The sequence below is a fragment of the Poeciliopsis prolifica genome, unplaced genomic scaffold, assembly GCF_027474105.1.
Source record: "Poeciliopsis prolifica strain line A6 unplaced genomic scaffold, Auburn_PproV2 SCAFFOLD179, whole genome shotgun sequence".
Lineage (NCBI taxonomy): Eukaryota > Metazoa > Chordata > Actinopteri > Cyprinodontiformes > Poeciliidae > Poeciliopsis > Poeciliopsis prolifica.
Window position 1 is genome coordinate 10,356 of NW_026562554.1, and position 22,038 is coordinate 32,393.

Consider the following 22,038-nt stretch of genomic DNA (forward strand, 5'->3'; position numbering starts at 1 on the left):
ACATGGCTGCTACATGGATTAGCTGCTCTATGCTGTAGCTGGGATTTGTTGTTTGCAGCTGAGCATAGTGGTGGATTAACATTATTTTTACATCAACTTCGAAGTAGTCTGACATTCTCTCTGATTCAGGATTTCTATCTTGAATCGGAAACAGAGAAAATAATGAAAATAACTGAGTGATGATTAGATTCCAATACAGAAACAGTCATCTCAATTCTTGCAGTTGCTTCTAGTTGGTTGTTGGAGCTCTTTGTATGAGGAATGGAAGTGGGTGTATGGAGTCCATTGTTGTTTAGTTTATTTTGACATTGGATGATTGGGTCTGAATGTCTGGGTGTTCACATCAGAATGGGAACATGTGAATTTGCCTGTCAGGTTAGGTCTCTGGCTCCCCCTCTCTGTGATCACCTGTATATCAAGTTGGGTGAGAGGAGGGTGCCCCTAATAAAACTTTTTTTTTTTTCACCTTTTCTCACCCGCTTTTTTCTCCCTCATTACAATTTAATAAAATAAATCCAAAGCTGTTTCTAATAAAGTTTCATGTAAATATCAGACAGGAGCTGTAATGGTTCACCTATGCAAGTCTTTAGGGCTTCACCTCTGTACTCGACAAAGCTGAATGCCACACTTCCAGACAAGACCAGTTAAATGAAACAGAACAAAAGGACAAAATGCAAGTTAAATGTATGTATAGTGATTTATCTAGAGCAGAGGATGCCAATGTGTTTTACATGTGGATGATGGTAAGCTACATTGTAGCCACAGCTACCCGAGGACAGACTGATAGAAGCTGCTACACAATTGGTGCTATTGGACTTCAGGCAAGGCAGGATTGATGCCTCGCTCAAGGACTCAACAACTGAGCCGGATGTGGGGAGTTTGAACCGGCAACCCATCAGTTACAGGAACCACAGTGACTACACCCAGTACTGGTGGAATGCCGCCATCTACTGGGTTCAATATAAGGCAGAACATACACTACAGGAAAACTCAAAACTTTTAATCTTAAATGAAATGTTACACTTTTATTTCTTACTAAAATACATATAAATGCACATAAACATAAAGAGACAATAATCTAACAGCTGCAGCAGAAAAGAGCAAATAATTACAGCTAATGTATGTTTTTAACTCTCTTGTAAAAGCACTTTGAATTGTCTTTGCCTGGAAGGTGCTATATAAATAAAGTTGCTTTGTCTTGTCAATCTAAAACTAGAAAAAAGCAAATAACTGAAAATAATCACATGTGCTTTGTGCAATCAATGCATAAGAATGACTTTATGGTGAATCTTGCATTTTGTTGAAAGTAAAAAAAAAATTTTTCATTTGAATACATTTCACTTAGGTAAAAACTGGTTGAAATAATTAGAAAAAAATGAAATCAGTTTCATTCTCATTTTACTTTATAGATAAAATTATGACAATTTTTTATTTTTTAAAGACATTTAACCATGATATCAATTCTATTTTTGATTTAAAAACTACAAAAGTAAACCTCGTTAACTCTCTATTGTACAGAATAATACAAATCAAACATGAAGATCACATTTAACAAATACAACAAATTTCAGCTTTATAGGCATCAACCCCCTCCAGTCTTTCATTCTAGTTTTTAACCAGATCTATTCTACAGTGTATCCTCAACATACACTGTAGTTGAGGATACAGTATCCTCAACATACACTGTAGTTGAGGATACAGTATCCTCAAGTATTTTATGGAAAATACTTCTATGGCTTATCTCCAGTGTGAATCATCATGTGGTTAGTTAAATTAACTTTGTGACGAAAAGCTTTTCCACAGTTCACACATGAGAACGGCTTTTCACCGGAATGAATCATCAGGTGCTGAGTTAAATTCTGTTTATGACTAAAACTTTTTCCACAGTTCACACATGAAAACGGCTTTTCACCAGTGTGAATCATCATGTGATGAGTTAAATTCTGCTTTTGAATAAAACTTTTTCCACAGTTCACACATGAAAACGGCTTTTCACCAGTGTGAATCCTCATGTGCTGAGTTAAAACCTGTTTTAGACTAAAACTTTTTCCACAGTTCACACATGAAAACGGCTTTTCACCAGTGTGAATCATCATGTGGTGAGTTAAACTAATTTTGTGACGAAAACTTTTTCCACAGGTCCCACATGAAAACGGCTTTTCACCAGTGTGTATCATCATATGGTGAGTTAAATTCTGTTTATAACTAAAGCTTTTTCCACAGGTCCCACATGAAAACGGCTTTTCACCCGTGTGATTCATCATGTGGTGAGTCAGGCTAACTTTGTGACGAAAACTTTGTCCACAGTTCACACATGAAAACGGCTTTTCACCAGTGTGAATCATCATGTGCCGAGTTAAATCCTGTTTTTGACTAAAACTTTTCCCACAGTTCACACATGAAATGGCTTTTCACCCGTGTGAGTTCTCATGTGAGCATCAAACACAGATTTGAAAGTCAAACGCTTTTTACAAATGACACATGAGAAAGATTTTCTTCTTTTCTGATTTTGGTTCTCAGTTTCATCAGGCTCCTGGAAGATGTCTTGGTTCCCATGTGGTTCTGATTCAGTTTGGTATGTTTGCTCATCAACAGGAACCACCATGCAGATATCAGTCTCCTGTTTTAATTCAATCAGTTTTTCACCCTGACTGCAGTAAACTTCTTTCTCTTCCTCTTTTATCTGCAGGTGTTCTAGATCCTTCTGTTCTTCTTTTATCTGATGAACTTCTGGCTCTTCCTGTTCTTGTTTCACCTGCAGAGGTTCTAACTCCTCCTGGTCCAGAGTGGATCTCCTCTCCTGGTTATAAACGTTACATTGCAAGGAATCTGGAGAAGAAACCGGAGGAAAAGAGTAATTGTTAACTTTACTGAATTAAATAGGAGAAATTGTTCAAAGTTTAAGACACAAATGGAAAAAAAACACCTAAATATTCTAGAGTGTAGACAGAGATACAGTTCAGTCGACAAATCCACCCGACATTTGTAGAATTCTCAAATGAACAGATTTAAAAAAAATATTTTTTATGCATTATAAAATCATTGCTGTTAATATTAATGAGTACATTTTATTATTTCAAGATATCGCTTTATTTTGGAGGAATTATTTATTTTCATTACTTTTAAGTGTTTTAAAATTAGATTTTAGTTCACTTTATATTTTGGGGGTTTATTTACAGAGTTTATTTATAGGTTGATATTCGTTTAGTTTTTTGTTTCTTTGTCATTTGCTTTTCTAAGTTAGACAGGAAGAACTGTGGGTCCATTTCCTGTAAGTATGGGGACTGGTAAAGGACCAGCATGCACTGGTTGGGCTTGTGGGTTTTGACCAGAGCAGGAGACGAAACAATGAAAAGTAGTGATGGTGAGATGAAGCTTCATGAAGCTCTGAGGAACTCCATCCCATCATGGACTCATGAGCCGATGCACCGCGGTGCTTCATATGCTCCACTGTGACATCAAGTGGACAATATATGTAAAATAGGCAACGTGAAAACAACACGAAGCCTTACAATGAGTAAACAAGTAAAACATGTGCATAAATCAGCCATTCTCATTGTGATGTCTGCGTTCATTTACCTGCTAACAAAACATTTATCCGGGAAAAGAGCGTTTACTAAAATGATCCTCATGCAGAAAGGTGCAGACATTTAGACCTTAACCTGCATCCAAACGCTGCTGTTTCCTACCTATTCGGTGTAAGATGATCTGGGGAGTCCGGGAGAAATCAAGCAGTCTGCGCTGATCATCCATCTCTTCCTCCGACTGGACGATGATTTCTTTAAACTCTGTCAATGTTTCTGCAGTTCACTGCTCGCTGATTCACTGGTTTAAGCTGGACTGGAGATATTTATTAGAGAAACATTCAACAAAACAGACCTAGCGCCATCTTCTTCTTCTTCTTCTTCGGGGTTTTATGACTGTCGTTCATTCATGTCATCGCATTACCGCCACCTTGTGGATCCAACGATCATCACATCTACAGATTTCTCATAAAGTGCCAGTTCTCTTTGCAGAACCTAAACTATTTTTCAGGTAATAGAAGAAGCTGCAGCAGAAAGAGAAAAATACAACTAAGACAAAAGAAACACTAAATTATTGAAGACAATAATAATCAACCAAACTTTCTAAAATCAAGAAAAATAAATGTATGATTTTACAAAGTTTTAAAATGTATTTTTCATTGTACATCAGTGAAAATGTGAAATCAGTGCATAACATCAGGTTGTAGTTTTGATAAGTGTATTGCATTTTTGCAATTACTATTGCAACCTGACACATCTCATCATGGGCAACTCCATAGTGTAAGTATGTCTAGCCCCTCTCAAGGAGCCTGGTTCCAGAACAGGAACCACACATCGAGGTGAGACAGACAATTTCTAGCCAGAACCTCTCAACCTGACACATTAGCTCCAGCTCGTTCCCCACCAAAGAGGTAACATTCCACGTCCCAAGAGCCAGCTTCTGCAACTGAGGATGGCACTGCCACGGCCCACCTCCCTCAGCTGCCACCCATCACACATTGCACCCTACCCCACTGGCCCCTCTCACAGGTGGTCGGCCCATGGGAGGGGGGACCCATGTCTCCTCTTCAGACTGAGCCCAGCAGGGCTCCATGGGTAAGAGCCCGGCCACCAGGCGCTCGCCATCGTACACTCCCTCCAGGCCTTGCTCCAGAGTGGGGTCCCGGTGACCTGCGTCCAGTAGAGGGAACAAAAACACAAAATTCAAGTGAATAGTGAATGTTAAATGTATGTATAGCGATTTATCTAGTGCAGAGGATGCCAAAGTGCACCACATGTTGATGGTCGTTAGCTACATTGTAGCCACAGGTGCCCAAGGGCAGATTAAAAGAAGCTACTAAACAATCGGCGCCATCGGACTTCTGACTAACAGCAAGCAAGGCAGGTTTGGTGCCTTGTTCAAGGACTCAACAACTGAGATGCATGTGGGGAGTTCAAACCAGCAGGGGTGTCAAACTCCAGTCCTTGAGGGCTGGCATCCTGCAGCTTTTAGGTCTGCCTCTGCTGCACCACACCTAAATAGCATAATTAGGTCATTTGCAAGGCTCTGGAGAACAGATCTACACAAGGAAGTAATAAAGCCATTTCATTCCAGCGTTTTGTACCTGTGACACATCTAAAAACTGCAGGACACCTAAAAATTGTTTCAACATGAAAAGAGAGTAATCTAAAAGCTGCAGCAGAAAACAGCAAATAATTCAAGCTAAAACTAGAGAAAAAAGCAAATTGGAAATAATCACATGAATGAAAATAAGTTTGTGGTGGATCTTGCATTTTATTTAAAGTACTAATGCATTGTTTTTCATTTGAAAATATTTTAAGGTAAAACTGGTTAATATAATTTGTACGATTTTTTAAAAACATTCAACCATTCTGTACATCATATTGTTGATTCAAAAAATTACAAAAATAATCCCCACAAACTTTCACTATTGTACAGAATGATACAAATCAATCCCTCAAGTCCAATCTTGTGAGAATGTTCTGGAAGGGAGTCCATGTCCAGTCAAACTCTGTTAATGCATGAAATTAGTCACAATGGACCACAATGTCTCTTCATCTATCAGCATCAGTACTGGCTCTCCTCAGGGCTCTGAGCTGAGCTTTTGATCTTCACGTTGCACAAACACAACATACAGTTTGACATAAACATGTTAATACAATAACATGCAGTTTTGGATACAGAATATGCCAAAAAAAAAAAACCCATCTCTGACAGAAAATGTGTCATGGATGCACATCTCCAGGTATCCAAAGGTGAAGATCCAAATGTTCACAATTAACAAATACTACAATTTTTATCTTTATGGAAATGAAACCCCTTCAGTCTTTCATTCTAGTTTTTAACAAAATCAATTCTATAGCAACCTCAACTTAGGACATGTATGGAAAATACTTCTACAGCTTTTCACCAGTGTGAATCCTCATGTGGTGAGTTAAACTAAATTTGTGACGAAAACTTTTTCCACAGTTCCCACATGAAAAAGGCTTTTCACCAGTGTGAATCCTCATGTGCTGAGTTAATGACTGTTTTTGACTAAAACTTTTTCCACAGTTCACACATGAAAACGGCTTTTCACCAGTGTGAATCATCATGTGCCGAGTTAAAACCTGTTTTAGACTAAAACTTTTACCACAGTTCACACATGAAAACGGCTTTTCACCAGTGTGAATCCTCATGTGCCGAGTTAAAACCTGTTTTAGACTAAAACTTTTTCCACAGTTCACACATGAAAACGGCTTTTCACCAGTGTGATTCATCATGTGGTGAGTTAAACTAATTTTGTGACAAAAACTTTTTCCACAGGTCCCACATGAAAACGGCTTTTCACCAGTGTGATTCATCATGTGGTGAGTCAAGCTAACTTTGTGACGAAAACTTTGTCCACAGTTCACGCATGAAAACGGCTTTCCACCAGTGTGAATCTTCATGTGCTTAGTTAAATTCTGATTACAACTAAAACTTTTTCCACAGGTCACACATGAATGAGGCTTTTCACCAGTGTGAATCCTCATGTGCTGAGTTAAATTCTGGTTTTGATAAAACCTCTTTCCACTAGTCACACTTAATAATTTTTTTCTTTCTTGATATTGGTTCTCAGTTTCATCAGGCTTTTCTAAGATGTCTTGATTCCCATTTGGTTCTGATTCAGTTTGGTATGTTTGCTCATCAACAGGAACCACCATGCAGGTATCAGTCTCCTGTTTTAATTCAATCAGTTCTTCACCCTGACTGCAGTAAACTTCTTTCTCTTCCACTTTTATGTGCAGGTGTTCTAGATCCTCCTGTTCTTCTTTTATCTGATGATGTTCTAGATCCTCCTGTTCTTCTTTTATCTCATGATGTTGTAGATCATTCTGCTCTTCTTTTATCTGATGATCTTCTGGCTCTTCCTGTTCCTGTTTCACCTGCAGAGGTTCTAACTCCTTCTGGTTATAAATGTGACATTGCAGGAAATCTGGACAAGAAAACAGAGGAAAAGAGAAATTGTTAACTTGATTGAAGTAAATGGAAGAAATTGTTCATCGTTTAAGACAGAAATGAAACCTGCAGGACACCGGCCCTTGAGGACTGGAGTTTGACACCTGTGACCTACAGTCTTCAGACCTGGATTAGATTATTTTAAACAAATAGCAGAACATTTAAAACCATATTTGTGATTTGTGAAACTTTGATCTGATTTGTGAAACTTCAATAAAATGCGATTTTTATCCTTTTTTTTGATCCAGCTCATATTAGATCTGCTCTAATTCCAAACCTACAACAACAACACACTTCAAACTTGGACTAGATTATTCTACTCTAATAGCAGAATATTTTACTCCATGTTTGGGATTTGTGAAACATTTACAGGATTTGTAAAACTTCCCTAAAGTTTCGATTACTGTTCATACTTGTTCCATGAGGTTTTTTCAAATTCAATTCTAATTCAAAACCACTTCATTAATCCAAACAGGAAATAAAATGCTGCGACAGACTGGCGGCCTGTCCAGGGTGTACCCAGCCTCTCGTCCGGAACGCAGCTGGAGATAGGCACCAGCACCTCCCAACCCCGATAAGGAGAAGGGTGCTCAGAAGATGGATGGATGGGAAATAAAATGTTGGTGTCACTCATTAATTCTTGAAAGAGTTATTATAGATGATGATGGCTGTTGGAAGGAAAGATGTTCTGCAGGGGTCGGTAAGGTGAAATTTCACAAATCAGAAAAAGTTTTACAAATCACAAACATGGTTTTAAATATCCTGCTATTAGATCAGAATAATCTGGTCCAGCTTTGAAGAGTCTTGGTCAGGCATGTGTAGAGGGGGGCTAAGGAGGCTTGAGCACCTTTGCTCCATGACCCCAAGTGCCCTTTAGGTCTTTTTTTTTTTTCTTACACTTGTACTACAATTATTATTATTATTATTATTATTATTATTACTTTGCAAGAAAAACAACACAATAAGCCCTCCGGTCACATTGTTACCTCTGACCTTTTGCCCGTGACGCACGACGCACTTGCCTCTCGCGCGGTGAGATGAGGCGACTAACTGCGGAGCTCAACGTAGCGAACGTTTTTGGTGAATTAAAAAATTATTTTGGGGGAAAAAATTGGAGTCGGCTTGCTACTTGTCAGATAACGGAAAACGTTAAATGTTATATCGTTTCTCCTTCAGCACGGAGTCGCGGTTTAAGCAGAAATGAAATATAACAAGACAGGCGGAAGAAAATATGGGGCGCTGTCTAAGTCCGCCTTTCTCTGAATATCTACTGAGCAGGAGGAGGCAGCCAGGCGAGAAAAAGCTGTTCTTATCTATCGATCCAGTACTTTGATCATACAGACATTACGCTGTTGTTGTGCTATGAGCTAGCTGCTAGCTAATGACTTTGCTATGAAAGCAAGATAACTAAAAAGGTTCCCTGTATTGTTAATGATGGCGGTCATTCTTCAGTATTACTTATGCAATAGGTAATATAAAACCTATCATCTCCATAATGGATATATGTCCGATTTTCTAATTTTCTTTGGTGAATGATGTACATTGTATTTATTCTACTGTTAGGTAAATGTATCTTGAAGGAGGATAGTACCAACAAGGACATTCATTTAGAATTAAAAATAACTCATCCTGAACTAGCATGATAGATATAATGTATGTAATAATCAAACTGCTTCTGTCCAATGAAAGCATGCCATTAATGAAGGGACAAGCATAAACTTTTATTTGCACACATCAGAAATCTTTGGTTTTGATTTCAGGCTCTGCCAAGGACATCATGTGAGAACCGCAAGCAAAACTTCGAATAGCAAGCAAAGATTTAGGACATGCGCAAATAAGTTTGTTTTGCAAATAATGTTTTTAAGTCATGAGATAAAAATTTGTGATTTCAGTTTAAACAAAAAATTAAGCTAAACATTTTTTGTTGAAAAAATGTGACAATTCAAAATGTCTTGATCACAATTTTATATTATTTAATTGAGGTTAATATTTTAATTGAATAATTGTGAAACAAATTGAACTCCATAGGAGAGGTCTCATTTTCTCTGGAATTAATATTGTTATATTATGGACTGAAAAACATATTGGTTTAAACACAAGGGTAAAGAATTGGTAGTGTGGTTTACTATAGTGTTCTGATTATAATTCTTTATGTTTTGCTTGTTTCAGTTCAAAGATGACAGGTAAAGAGAAACATCAGAAACAAAAAAGAAAGGATCTGCTAGAAGCAGCGAAAGGTAATTGATAGTTGACCATCTGGGTCAGAACCAGTACCACAGGTAAGAACAAAAAAAGTAAAGGTTCTGACCATCATCAACCTGCAGTTTTTGGTAGTGAACACATTTTTAATATTACAAGGCAGCTATTATGCTTTTATTATGTTAAGAGTAGTATTTTCTCATAATGACATGCATTAATTAATGCTTTTGTTTTTTTCTGCAGTTCCACGTTAAAGTTTGATGCAGCTCTGTTTTTCTGAATGGACCGTCTTCATCTCCACTGCAAGTACAGCAACCCAAGACGATGTTGTTTGATTGTATGTCTCACAATTTTGTAATTTATCATTGTTAGTTAAACTCTGAAAGCTGTGTGACTTTGATAATATTCTGTCCTAAAATGCGATTAGATGTGCCCTTTTTTTTTTTGAGCACCTGCCCCTTTAGTGGTCTCTGCACGGCCCTGGTCTAGGTTCTAGGTTTTGTAGCATTCAAATTAGAATCGATTAAAGATGCGGAAGGTAGTGAAAAATTAGGTGGAATCGCCCTTTAGCAATTTCCCAAATAGGAAACCAACTTAAGCTTCGTGTAGTTAAAGGAGGAAGAGCCAGAAAAAAAGGTAAATTTCTCTCCATAAATCAGCCATTCTCATTGTGATGTCTGCGTTCATTTACCTGCTAACAAAACATTTATCCGGGAAAAGAGCGTTTACTAAAATGATCCTCATGCAGAAAGGTGCAGACATTTAGACCTTAACCTGCATCCAAACGCTGCTGTTTCCTACCTATTCGGTGTAAGATGATCTGGGGAGTCCTTGAGAAACAAACCATCAGAAAAGGTTTGTTTTGGTATGTGGCCATACAAGATGGCGCCCAGCGACGTTAACGTTAACCTTTGTGCATATGAAATATTAGATGTAGCATGAATATTTTTAGTAGATTTTAAGTTAGGTAGATTTGGATAAAGATTCAAACTAAAACAACTGCTGACTTTCTGAACTTAGATAAATCACTAAAGAGGGCCTTCAGAAAGGGAGTGTTGTACCAGCGGATAGAAAGCAGATGTTGAGGGGGTCTGCCTGTTCACAAGATGAGTCAAATTCTTTGGTGTTTGTTTAGGAGTTCAGTAAAACACTAAAACCTTTAGAAAACAATTCTTCTAGAACTATGATCAAATGTATTAAGATATTTCTTTTAAGTATTAACAGCATGTTCTGAACTAGTGAGTATTTATCCATATTAATTTGCATGCATCTTAGATTACTAAAATAGAACATGATTAGGAAACTAAAAGTTTTAGAAGTAAAATATTTCAGGTATTCTAAAAGAGTTTTTTCTAAAAGAAGATAATCCTGCAACGTTTAGATCCAAACTCACAGTTATCAGCTGACACCAGATTTCTGTGTCAGTGTGTTTATAACAGGAATCAGTTTCTGAGGTCTTGCTGAAGCATAAATTTTGGTCTGGAATGTTTAAAGGAGGAGACTGGTACGGGAAGACCCTGTTTGAGAATGACCTTTGTTCTCTCCATATATTTGCTTTTGGGTTTGAACAGGTCTCAAAGAAGGTAATAAAATTAACTTTAAACAGTCCTACAAGGGGAGGACACAACTTCAAATGCATATTTTTAAATTAAGGGAATACACCTCCTTATAAAATGTCTGTTTTGCAGCAAAAAAAAAAAAATTATTTGTTTGCAGCGTGAGAGCAATTCCCAAGAATGCATTTTTGTGTCTCCTATTGTGTTTTCCTTTCCAACTTGTTGCAGGTAATTGTATGTTTTGTTATGTGTTTGGACTTCTTGATAATCTGAGTGTAATGCTGATGTAACATTCTATATGCATTGAATTCACTGAATAAATCTCTAGATATGTCTGAAGTTTGATGTTGAATGGTTGTTCTCAGTGCTTTCCACTGTGCATGCGGAGTTCCTGGATCTGGGAGACTAGAGGAAAATTAACGAGCCAAGTAAATTTTATTCCTCCAAGTTCAACAAGATGCATCAGCAACTCTCGCGATAAGCGAGTTAGAAAACGGATGGATGGAAACCAAACACACAAATAGTGTTGCACTCACGAAACAGACTCTTCGTCACTTTCGGCAACTTTATTTGCACATGATGTGTGTATTTGTTTTGGGGCTGCCGTTACAAAGTCCCTTCTTCCAGAGCTACAACGTTTTAACTGACTACTGACACTACTTCCACTACACAACGAAACACTGACGCAGCACAAAGCTCAGATTGTGAGAAACTCCATTTTCTCTCCATAAATCAGCCATTCTCATTGTGATGTCTGCGTTCATTTACCTGCTAACAAAACATTTATCCGGGAAAAGAGCGTTTACTAAAATGATCCTCATGCAGAAAGGTGCAGACATTTAGACCTTAACCTGCATCCAAACGCTGCTGTTTCCTACCTATTCGGTGTAAGATGATCTGGGGAGTCCGGGAGAAATCAAGCAGTCTGCGCTGATCATCCATCTCTTCCTCCGACTGGACGATGATTTCTTTAAACTCTGTCAATGTTTCTTCAAACTTGTATTCACTAAAACTCTCGAACAATCAACGAAACAGACCAGGCGCCATCTTCTGTTTCTTCTTCTTCTTTTCTATTTTGGGGGATCGCAAGAAACTTTAAGGTGCATACCGCCACCTACTGTACACGAGTGTGTATCAAAGGTATTTTACATCAGTCAGATTCTATTTTTTAATTTTGTAGATAAATAAATAATGCTTTCCTTAATATGCAAATATCCATTTTATTCCAATCATTTCCCAGTATTTCTTTCAAACTCTATTCTTGATCTGACCTTCCAACTATTCTTCTCAATTTCTCACTTTCACTTTCATGTTTTACAGTTCATCAATACATGTTCTACATTTTCTTTCTCTCCACATTCTTCACACATATCATTATTTTTCTACCCTATTGATATAAAGTATCATTTAAATATGTATGCCCTACTCTTAATCTAATCATTATTATTTCTTCCTTTCTATTTCTCACTTTAATATTTCTACTAAATATTGACTTCTTTATTTTATATAATTTCCTTCCTTTTTTATCTTCATTCCACCTTTTTTTTAACCATATATCAATGTCTTATTCTTAATAATTGATTTTCCTTCCCCTTTCCAAATAGGTATTTTAATTCTTATTGCCTGATCTAAAGCCCTTTTTGCTAATTTATCTGCCTTTTCATTGCCTTTTACACCTTCATGTGCTGACACCCAACAGAACCAAATATCAATGCCACCTCTATATAATCTAAATAAGCTATGTTGAATTTCAAGTACTAGATCTTTCCTTTATTTCTTTCTCCCTGAATATTTTCTATTACTGCTTTGGAATCTGTGCAAATGTAAAAGTTCACTTATGAAGGTATTTAGGGCTTAACCTTGGTACTCTACATGCTGAATGCCACACTGCCAAACAGGACCAGTTTAATAAAAAACAGAAAAAGAAAAAAAAACAAGTGGTAAATGTATGTATAGTGATTTATCTAGAGCAGAGGATGCCAAAGTGCTTTACATGTTAAAGCTACATTGTAGCCACAGCTACTCGAGGGAAGATTGAGAGAAGCTGCTGCACAATCGCTGCCATCTGACTTCTGACTAACAGCAGGTAAGGCAGGTTTGGTGCCTTGCTCAAGGACTCAACAACTGAGATGGATGTGGGGACTTTGAACTGGCAATCCATCAGTTACAGGAACCACAGTGGCTACACCCAGTACAGTTGTAATGCTGCAGTGGAAAGAAAAATCTAATCTGTGTGGAACAGATCAGGCTTGAGACTCTGGAAAATCGCAAAATTCTTTATTTCTGTCGTTTGCAAACAGAGAACACACAGCAACCACAGCACAGCATCTGAACCTGCAATGAGTTCTGACTTGGAGCTGCAAGCTCTTACAATATAGGACTCTCTACACAATGTGGTCACTCCCTGGCCCAGATCCAGTTGACCAGGTTTTATACACATTGGCGTAGCCACAGGGTGGACAGGATGACACCTCTTCCTTACTGAAGGTCGGTTAATTATTTAGATGATAAACATCCTCTTGTTCAAAATATGGGAGTTTCCAAAATCAAGATGATAATGGAACAATTTTGCACACCAAAAACATTGTCAGACCTTGTACGTACTCTCAGTTTCTAACATTCAATGGAGAAATTTGTTAGACCTCAGGTCTTATTCCATCTTACTGTTTTTACCTAAACGATCTGTTATCTGTTAAACTCTGGCGCCTTGCTTTGGTACTTGTGGTGAGACATTTATCCACTCATCAGTCTGTTACAACTGCTGCAGAGAGGTCAAAACGAAACCTATCTCACTAGTTCTTGGCTTACATATTTTATCATACTGAACAATATTAATGTTAAATGAGTAAAATAATTTAATAAAATTGTTAAAAGAAATAATGAAACAATTTTCACACACCACCATTTTCTGTGTTAATGGAGAAGGCAAAACGTACCCTAAAGGAAAACTCAAAACTTTTAATCTTAAATTAAATGTTACACTTTTACTTATTTCTAAAATACATAAATGAATACCAATAAAATAGTTTCAACATAAAAAGAAAGTAATCCAACAGCTGCAGCAGAAAAGAGCAAATAATAGAAATTTATCACATGTACAATGAGCAATCGATGCATGAAAATTAGTTTGTAATGAATCTTGAATTTTATGTAAAATGCAAATGCATTTTTTATCTAAATAGATTTTAATTAGGTAAAGTAAAACTGATTAATATAATTGGAACGAAATTAAATCAGTTTCAATCTCATTTTACGATACACACAAAACTATCACGAATACTTCTTTGCAGATTTTTTGAAAACACTCAACCATTACATACATTCTATTGTCGATTTTATTAATTAAAAAAATAGAAGCCCACAAACTCTATTGCACAGAATAATACAAATCAATCCCTCAAGTCCAATCCTGTGAGAATGTTCTGGAAGGGAGTCCATGTCCAGTCAAACTCTGTTAATGCATGAAATTAGTCACAATGGTCCACAATGTCTCTTCATCTATCAGCATCAGTACTGGCTCTCCTCAGGGCTCTGAGCTGAGCCCTCTGCTCTTCACATTGCACAAACACAACATACAGTCTGATATAAACATGTTAATACAATAACAAAGTTTATCATTATTGTTTTTTGATGGTTGCACAACGTCCATATGATCACATTTAACAAATACAACAATTTTCAGCTTTACAGACATGAAACCCCTCCAGCCTTTAATTCTAGTTTTTAACTAAATCAATTCTAAAGTGAACCTCAACATAGAACAAGTATGTAAAATACTTCTACAGCTTTTCCAGTGTGAATCCTCATGTGTTGAGTTAAAAGCTGTTTATAACTAAAACTTTTTCCACAGGTCACACATAAAAATTTTCTTCTTTCCTGATTTTTGTTCTCAGTTTCATCAGGCTTTTCTAACATGTCTTGGTTCCTGTTTGGTTCTGATTCAGTTTGGTATGTTTGCTCATCAACAGGAACCACCATGCAGGTATCAGTCTCCTTTTTTAATTCAATCAGCTCTTCACCCTGACTGCAGTAAACTTCTTTCTCTTCCTCTTTTATCTGCAGGTGTTCTAGATCCTTTGGTTCTCCTTTTATCTGATGATTTTCTGGCTCTTCCTGTTCTTGTTCACCTGCAGAGGTTCTAACTCCTCTTGGTCCAGAGTGGATCTCCTCTCCTGGTTATAAACGTTACACTTCAGGGAATCTGGACAAGCAAACAGAGAAAAGTGTAATTGTTAACTTTACTGAAGTAAATAGGAGAAATTGTTCACAGTTTAAGACAGAAATGAAAAAAATAACATTTGAAAATTCAACAGCGTAGACAGAGATACACATCAGTCGACAAACCAGCTGACATTTGGAGAATTTTCAAAGAATAATTTTATTTATTACAAATTAAACATTATAGGGATTATTCTTAATATTTAATAGTAAACTGTATTATTTCAATATATTATTTTTTTTATTACTTTGAATAATAGTTAAATGTAATTTTCGTGCACTTTAAATCTTTGGGGTTGAGTTATAAACATGAGTTTATTTGTAGGTTAATAGTTGTTTAGTTTTGTTCCTTTATTACTTGCTTTTCTAAGTTAGACAGGAAGAACTGTGGGTCCATTTGCTGAAAGTATAGAGGCTTGGAAGTGACGTCACTGCGTGTGACGTTTTCTTCTGACTTAATTATAAGTCAATTAAGTTCAAACTCCTGCTGTCTGGATGTCCTACCCACACATTTCTTTAAGAAAGTCCTGCCTGTTATTGCTACTGATCTGATCCAAATCATAAACTCATCACTCAAATCAGGCGTTTTCTCCCAGGCTTTGAAAACAGCAGAACCACTGCTAAAAAAGAACAATCTGGACAAATCACTATTGCAGAATTACAGGCCGACCTCTGACCTCCCATCAGCAAAGTTATTGAAAAAAATGTGTGTAAACAATTAATATACTGCTAAAAAAATAAAGGGAACACTCAAACAAACATAATATAACTCCCAAGTAAATCAAACTTCTGTGAAATCAAACTGTCCAATTAGAAAGCAACACTGATTGACAATCAATATCACCTACTGTTGTGCAAATGGAATAGAAAACTGGTGGAAATTATTTTTATATTTATTTCATTGATTCAGATCTAGGATGTGTTATTTGAGTTTTTCCTTTATTTTTTTGAGCAGTGTATTTTCCTCATGATGACCAACTGCTTTGACTCTTTCCAGTCTGGTTTTTGTGCTCACTGCAGCACTGAGACTGTCCTCGTAAAGTATTCAATGATATCCGTATAAATACGGACTGTGGGAGAACCACAGTGCTGGTTCTATTGGACCTCAGTGCAGCTTTTGACACTGTCGACCATGACATATTACTGAATCGACTGGAGAGTTGGGTCGGACTCTCCGGTTCGGTGCTCGACTGGTTTGAATCTTACATAAAGAACACGGATTTTGTTGTTTCAATTGAAAACTTCTCATCAAAGAGGTCAAAGGTTACATGTGGGGTACCCCAAGGTTCAATCCTAGGACCCCTCTTATTCAATATTTATATCCTCCCACTAGCTCAGGTTATAACAGGAAATAATATTAGCTACCATAACTATGCGGATGACACTCAGCTCTACATTATGATGTCACCAGGTGACCTTTGACCCCATCCAATCACTGAATAAATGCTTAGAACAGATAAATGTATGGATGTGCCTAAACTTTCTCCAGCTGAACAAAAACAAAACTGAAGTCATTATTTTTGGACCTAAAGAGGAACGATCTAGAGTCAATGCACAGCTTCAGTTATTACAACTAAAAACTAGCGATCAGGCCCGAAACCTCAGAGTTTCAGGCCTGATCGAAACTACTCGGACTTGAACCTTGCGAGCCACATAAAGACAATTACAAAGTCGGCCTTCTATCACCCGAAGAACATCTCCAGGATTAGAGGACTAATGTCTCAGCCAGTCTAGAGAAACTCATCCATGCATTTATCTTTAGTCACATTGATTATTGTAACAGCGTCTTCACAGGCCTGTCCAACAAATCAATCAAACAGCTGCAACTGATCCAGAATGCTGCTGCTCGCGTTCTCACTAGAACCAGGAAGATAGATCACATAACACCAGTTTAAAAGTCCCTCCACTGACTCCCTGTAGCTCAAAGAATAGATTTTAAAATACTGTTGTTAGTTTACAAATCACTGAACGGTTTAGCACCACAATACATCAAAGATCTGCTGTTGTTGTATCAACCTTCCAGACCTCTCAGGTTTTCTGGTTCTGGTCTGCTCTGCATCCCCAGAACCATAACCAAGAGAAGAGAAGCAGCTTTCAGCATCTATGCACCAAAAATTTGGAACAAACTTCCAGAAAACTGTAAAACAGCGAAAACCCTGACTTCCTTGAAATTTCAACTAAAAACACACCTGTTTAGAATTGGATTTGAAATGTAATATGTAACAATGTTCCCTCTAAGCTGCGCGCCTGCGCAATCGCGCACTGCTCACATATTCTCAGCGCACAAGAAATCTATGTAGCGCATAAAATAAAGTCCAACGTAAAGTGGACATTGAGCTCAGACATCAGTTTTGACTATGGACCAATAATTTTTTTTTCCGTACTACTTTGCGATCGAACTCAGTGAGTGACAGGAATCCAGCCAATGATACGATACGGTTCACTTTCGCTACGCAGCCAATCAGCGCATGCTGATTGGCTGTGTGTACGTGGGTTACGTGCCTTGGTCATATGCGCCGTGCAGTTGAGAATAGAGCGGTAGACTTAAGAAACGTGAAATCCATCACCTTATCATGTCTACGTGGGACATCCACTCACCAAGCCAAAGTAAAAAAAGAAAGAAATGCACTTCTTCTAAGATCAAATGGAATCAAATCAAATGAAAGGAATGTTCTGCTTTTGATATTGAAATGTTGAGTTCAGATTTTTGACTATGGATAAGCAACATTCGTACACTGGCAAAGAAGTATGAGGCCATTCTCCTCCACCCACAGATTATGGAGGCCATTAACAGTCAATATGCTGAATTCAAGTAGATAAAGCAAGAAGCAGACTGACCATCAACCTGGGCTAAATGAACAACCACTGGAGAAGTGAGAAGAAGTGAGAAGCGAGAAGGGCAGACGTGAAAAAACTGTAACTCTTACTTACAGCATGCATCTCATGGACAGCAATGTTTTCTTTTTTTATTTTAATTGAGCAAATCACTTAAATTAAAAGCAAACGAATGAAAATTGCTGATGTAATTTGATTTTTTAAAATAAGCCATGCAACTTTCTATGATCCCAGATTTATGATACTTGTGCGTGGCCACGCCGTGTACACTGATGATGCTCACAGTGGTCATCAGTGTGCCCAGGAAGCTTGTGTGTACGCCAAGACACATGAACAATTAGAGGGAACATTGTATGTAACAATGATGTTTGTTTATTATATGTTGCATGACTTTGTGTTCTTGTGTTTATGATGTAAAGCACTTTGAAATACCTTGCTGCTGAAACGTGCTATACAAATAAAATTTGATTTGATTTAGACCTTAACCTGCATCCAAACGCTGCTGTTTCCGGGAGAAATCAAGCAGTCTGCGCTGATCCTCCATCTCTTCCTCCGACTGGACGATGATTTCTTTAAACTCTGTCAATGTTTCTGCAGTTCACTGCTCGCTGATTCACTCGTTTAAGCTGGACTGGAGATATTTATTAGAGAAACACTCAAACATTCAACAAAACAGACCTGGCGCCATTATGTTCTGCTTCTTCTTCTTTGGAGTTTTATGACTGTCGTTCATTCATGTCATCGCATTACCGCCACCTTGTGGATCCTACGATCATCACATCTACAGATTTCTCATAAAGTGCCAGTTCTCTTTGCAGAACCTAAAATCTTTTTCTAGTAATAGACAAAGCTGCAGCAGAAAAGAGAAAAATACAACTAAGACAAAAGAAACACTAAATAATTGAAGACAATAATAATCAACTGTACTTTATAAAATCAAGAAAAATAAATGTATGATTTTACAAAGTTTTAAAATGTGTTTTTCATTGTACATCAGTGAAAATGTAAAGTCAGTGCATAACAGCACATTGTATTTTTGATAAGTGTATTAAGGTAAACAACATCCATCCCTCACACTTTCTCTATACAGAATAGAATAATACAAATCAATCCCTCAAGTCCAATCCTGTGAGAATGTTCTGGAAGGGAGTCCATGTCCAGTCAAACTCTGTTAATGCATGAAATTAGTCACAATGGACCACAATGTCTCTTCATCTATCAGCATCAGTACTGGCTCTCCTCAGGGCTCTGAGCTGAGCCCTCTGCTCTTCACATTGCACAAACACAACATACAGTCTGATATAAACAACATGTTAATACAATAACATAAAGTTGATCATTATTGCTTTTGGATGGTTGCACAACGTCCATATGATCACATTTAACAAATACAACAATTTTCAACTTTATAGACATGAGAACCCTCCAGCCTTTAATTCTAGTAGTTAACTAAATTAATCCTATAGTGAACCTCAACATAGAACAAGTATGGAAAATACTTCTACAGCTTTTCACCAGTGTGAATCCTCACGTGCTGAGTTAAACAAAGTTTATGTCTAAAACTTTTTCCACAGGTCACACATGAAAACGGCTTTTCACCAGTGTGAATCATCATGTGCTGAGTTAAATGCTGTTTTTGACCAAAACTTTTTCCACAGTTCACACATGAAAATGGCTTTTCACCCGTGTGAATCATCATGTGCCGAGTTAAACAAAGTTTATGTCTAAAACTTTTTCCACAGTTCACACATGAAAAAGACTTTTCACCAGTGTGAATCATCATGTGCTCAGTTAAATGCTGTTTTTGACTAAAACTTTTTCCACAGGTCACACATGAAAATGGCTTTTCACCAGTGTGAATCATCATGTGCCGAGTTAAATCCTGTTTTTGACTAAAACTTTTTCCACAAGTCACACATGAAAAAGGTTTTTCATCAGTGTGAATCCTCATGTGCCGAGTTAAAGAAAGTTTATGTCTAAAACTTTTTCCACAGTTCACACATGAAAACGGCTTTTCACCAGTGTGAATCCTCATGTGCCGAGTTAAACAAAGTTTATGTCTAAAACTTTTTCCACAGTTCACACATGAAAACAGCTTTTCACCAGTGTGAATGATCATGTGCTGAGTTAAATAATGTTTTTGACTAAAACATTTTCCACAGTTCACACATGAAAAAGGCTTTTCACCAGTGTGAATCATCATGTGCTGAGTTAATGCCCGTTTTTGACTAAGACATATTCCACAGTTCACACATGAAAACAGCTTTTCACCAGTGTGAATCATCATGTGCTGAGTTAAATGCTGTTTTTGACGAAAACTTTTTTCACAGTTCACACATGAAAACGGCTTTTCACCAGTGTGAATCATCATGTGCTTAGTTAAATGCTGTTTTCGACCGAAACTTTTTCCACAGGTCACACAAAAAAAATTTCTTCTTTCCTGATTTTTGTTGTCAGTTTCATCAGGCTTTTTTAAGATGTCTTGGTTCCTGTTTGGTTCTGATTCAGTTTGGTATGTTTGCTTATCAACAGGAACCACCATGCAGGTATCAGTCTCCTGTTTTAATTCAATCAGCTCTTCACCCTGACTGCAGTAAACTTCTTTCTCTTCCACTTTTATCTGCAGGTGTTCTAGATCCTTCTGTTCTTCTTTTATCTGATGATCTTCTGGCTCTTCCTGTTCTTGTTTCACCTGCAGAGGTTCAAACTCATCCTGGTCCAGAGTGAATCTCCTCTCCTGGTTATAAACGTTACACTTCAGGGAATCTGGACAAGCAAACAGAGAAAAGTGTAATTGTTAACTTTACTGAAGTAAATAGGAGAAATTGTTCACAGTTTAAGACAGAAATGAACAAAATAACATTTGAAAATTCAACAGCGTAGACAGAGATACACATCAGTTGACAAATCCAGCTGACATTTGGAGAATTCTCAAATGAACTGATAAAAAAAAAATATTTTATTTATTACAAAATTAAACGTTGTAGGGATTATTGTTAGTATTTAATAGTAAACTGTATTATTTAATATGTTATTTTTTATTACTTTGAATAATAGTTAAATGTAATTTTCGTGCACTTTAAATCTTTGGGGTTGAGTTATAAACATGAGTTTATTTGTAGGTTAATAGTTGTTTAGTTTTTGTTCCTTTATTATTTGCTTTTCTAAGTTAGACAGGAAGAACTGTGGGTCCATTTGCTGAAAGTCCAGAGGCTTGGAAGTGACGTCACTGCGTGTGACGTTTACGTCGCTGGGCGCCATCTTGTATGGCAACATACCAAAACAAACATTTTTTGATGGTTTTATCACGTTTCCACTGTATCTTCCTCTTCCATAATGCTGAAAAGCAGTTTGAAACAAAGTGGGCTATATTGTGAAAAGCTTCTCCCAGAAGCCCCAAAAAAACGCTACATGTAAAAAATATCTAAAATTAGACAAATCGACCCGTTAGAAATAAAGAGTTTGGAGCAGAGACCCTGATCATCCTCTAATAACAAGATATAAAAACTTTGAATTACTTTGGATTTACACATGTACAATGAAAGAAAATCCAGTTTTAAAAGTGCAACTAAAGTATGAAATATGAACAATATAAACCTAAATATGCAACTGCTGGAGATGCATCAGCAACTCTCGCGATAAGCGAGTTAGAAAACGGATGGATGGAAACCAAACACACAAATAGTGTTGCACTCACGAAACAGACTCTTCTTCAGTTTCGGAAACTTTATTTGCACATGATGTGTGTATTTGTTTTGGGGCTGCCGTTACAAAGTCCCTTCTTCCAGAGCTACAACGTTTTAACTGACTACTGACACTACTTCCACTACACAACGAAACACTGACGCAGCACAAAGCTCAGATTGTGAGAAACTCCATTTTCTCTCCATAAATCAGCCATTCTCATTGTGATGTCTGCGTTCATTTACCTGCTAACAAAACATTTATCCGGGAAAAGAGCGTTTACTAAAATGATCCTCATGCAGAAAGGTGCAGACATTTAGACCTTAACCTGCATCCAAACGCTGCTGTTTCCTACCTATTCGGTGTAAGATGATCTGGGGAGTCCGGGAGAAATCAAGCAGTCTGCGCTGATCATCCATCTCTTCCTCCGACTGGACGATGATTTCTTTAAACTCTGTCAATGTTTCTGCAGTTCACTGCTCGCTGATTCACTGGTTTAAGCTGGACTGGAGATATTTATTAGAGAAACACTCAAACATTC

At 37.2% G+C, this 22,038-nt stretch overlaps 2 protein-coding genes across 2 annotated transcripts; both read right to left on the reverse strand.

The window, feature by feature from the left end:
* Window positions 1-1,057: 1,057 nt before the first annotated feature.
* On the reverse strand, window positions 1,058-11,806 carry LOC129356574 (gastrula zinc finger protein XlCGF57.1-like). Its single transcript, XM_055026155.1, has 5 exons — window positions 11,639-11,806; window positions 5,926-6,982; window positions 5,600-5,634; window positions 4,534-4,694; window positions 1,058-2,384 (listed from the first exon to the last, which is right to left on the reverse strand). Exons 1-5 carry the CDS (start codon window positions 11,700-11,702, stop codon window positions 1,731-1,733), a joined length of 1,971 nt encoding a protein of 656 aa, XP_054882130.1. The 5' UTR covers window positions 11,703-11,806; the 3' UTR covers window positions 1,058-1,730.
* Window positions 11,807-18,724: 6,918 nt separating this feature from the next.
* Window positions 18,725-20,379, reverse strand: LOC129356567 (gastrula zinc finger protein XlCGF8.2DB-like). Its single transcript, XM_055026151.1, has one exon. It carries the CDS (start codon window positions 20,353-20,355, stop codon window positions 19,315-19,317), a length of 1,041 nt encoding a protein of 346 aa, XP_054882126.1. The 5' UTR covers window positions 20,356-20,379; the 3' UTR covers window positions 18,725-19,314.
* Between the last annotated feature and the right edge of the window lie 1,659 nt (window positions 20,380-22,038).

Coding starts and splice junctions, on each gene's coding strand:
- LOC129356574 (XM_055026155.1), bottom strand. CDS start 11,702: ATGGATGATCAGCGCAGACTGCTTGATTTCTCCCGGACTCCCCAGATC. Junction 6,983..11,638: donor GATCATCTTACACCGAATAG/GTAGGAAACAGC, acceptor TTTCTTGTCCAG/ATTTCCTGCAATGTCACATT. Junction 2,385..4,533: donor CTGTGAGAGGGGCCAGTGGG/GTAGGGTGCAAT, acceptor GTGAACTGTGGG/AAAAGTTTTAGTCAAAAACA.
- LOC129356567 (XM_055026151.1), bottom strand. CDS start 20,355: ATGGTGGTTCCTGTTGATAAGCAAACATACCAAACTGAATCAGAACCA.